Here is a 1220-nt window from a genome sequence, read left to right on the forward strand (position 1 = left end):
GTAATAACGCCTCCTTGAGCTTAAGGTTGAGAAATAGGGACCCCTCACGTCGTAGAAAGAGAAGTCTGTGGCTTCCGATCGCCAGGTAGTTTCAGCATGAATGGTTATACTGCTATTTGTTTATGAATAGCTTTATTGCTTTTTCTTGATTTCTGTCGGCAACGCCAAAAATGGATTTTCCGTTGCGACGAATAATGATAATAATAGCTGTTTTCGTCGACAGAGGCAAATCTATTTTTTGCCGTTGCCGACGTAAAGTATATCTTTTATTCTGAATTTTTGTTTTTTTTATGTGAGGGCCCTCCTTAGTTTTCTCCCCTCTAGAGGCGGGTAAGGATAGCGAATGAGGATGAGTTGGATAGAAATGGTTGCTAGCTGAAAGTATTCAATCAGATTGTCCACGTCAACAGGTATAGTTGTGAAACTTCGTTCGACCTTTGTTCAATCATAGTAAAAGAGCCAATAAACAATGTAGTATATACGCAACTTCTGCTAGTCCACAGAGTACTTGACAACATGTATGGTACATAGCATTGCGCAGGATGTGAAAGCAGAAGAACTTCCTCAATACAGTACATATGTACTGTATTGACCCAAAATCGCAATTCCGTAAGAAACTAAACAAACACATCTGGGCCCTTCACAGAGACGGCTGCGTTCACTCGACCTATGTCTTCTTAGTCTGTTGTGGCGCCTGCGTCGACTTAAGGTACTGCATGGACTTGAGGTACTGCTTCGACTATCAGAGCTGCGTCGAGAGTTGCGTCGCATTTATATTTAAGGCGCTGCGGTAGGGCTATGGTAGGCTGACATGCTGCACAGGGCTGCCGAAAATTGTATCTTAATCTATTGTAGCTACCAAGAGAAGTTAGATAATTGTCACGAGCTAGTTGATATCAACGATAAATTATTGCATTAAGAGAAACAAAGAAATAGATAGTCGATATAATAGAGCTTCATTGACCAATTATCGCGCTCACCTATTCAGACGTTTCGACCGTACGGGCATCCCAAAATCTCTCGTTTTGACGCAGGAACAGAAGCATTTCCAGCGTATACGGCTGCAGAGAGTGCCGTTGCAGCCCGAACGTTGCTCGAGCGACGCTGAAAACGCTGCAAACGCTCGAGGTCGGCGGAATCCGACTCAGCAGCTCATAATCTGGTTGGTGCTGCTTCAGGCGGCGACGCTTTTGAAGTCGCTCAACGAACGAGGCTCCCGC

The 1220-nt window shown here is 44.4% G+C and overlaps 1 protein-coding gene across 1 annotated transcript; it reads right to left on the minus strand.

Annotated features, from left to right (window-relative positions):
• Nucleotides 1-980: 980 nt before the first annotated feature.
• On the minus strand, nucleotides 981-1211 carry PPTG_24360 (hypothetical protein; the record flags this gene model as incomplete). Its single annotated transcript, XM_008916608.1, has 1 exon — nucleotides 981-1211. A coding segment is annotated over one exon (231 nt), but the record flags the coding sequence as incomplete, so codon positions are not given.
• Nucleotides 1212-1220: the final 9 nt, after the last annotated feature.

Source organism: Phytophthora parasitica (assembly GCF_000247585.1).
Source record: "Phytophthora parasitica INRA-310 unplaced genomic scaffold supercont2.86, whole genome shotgun sequence".
NCBI lineage: Eukaryota > Oomycota > Peronosporomycetes > Peronosporales > Peronosporaceae > Phytophthora > Phytophthora nicotianae.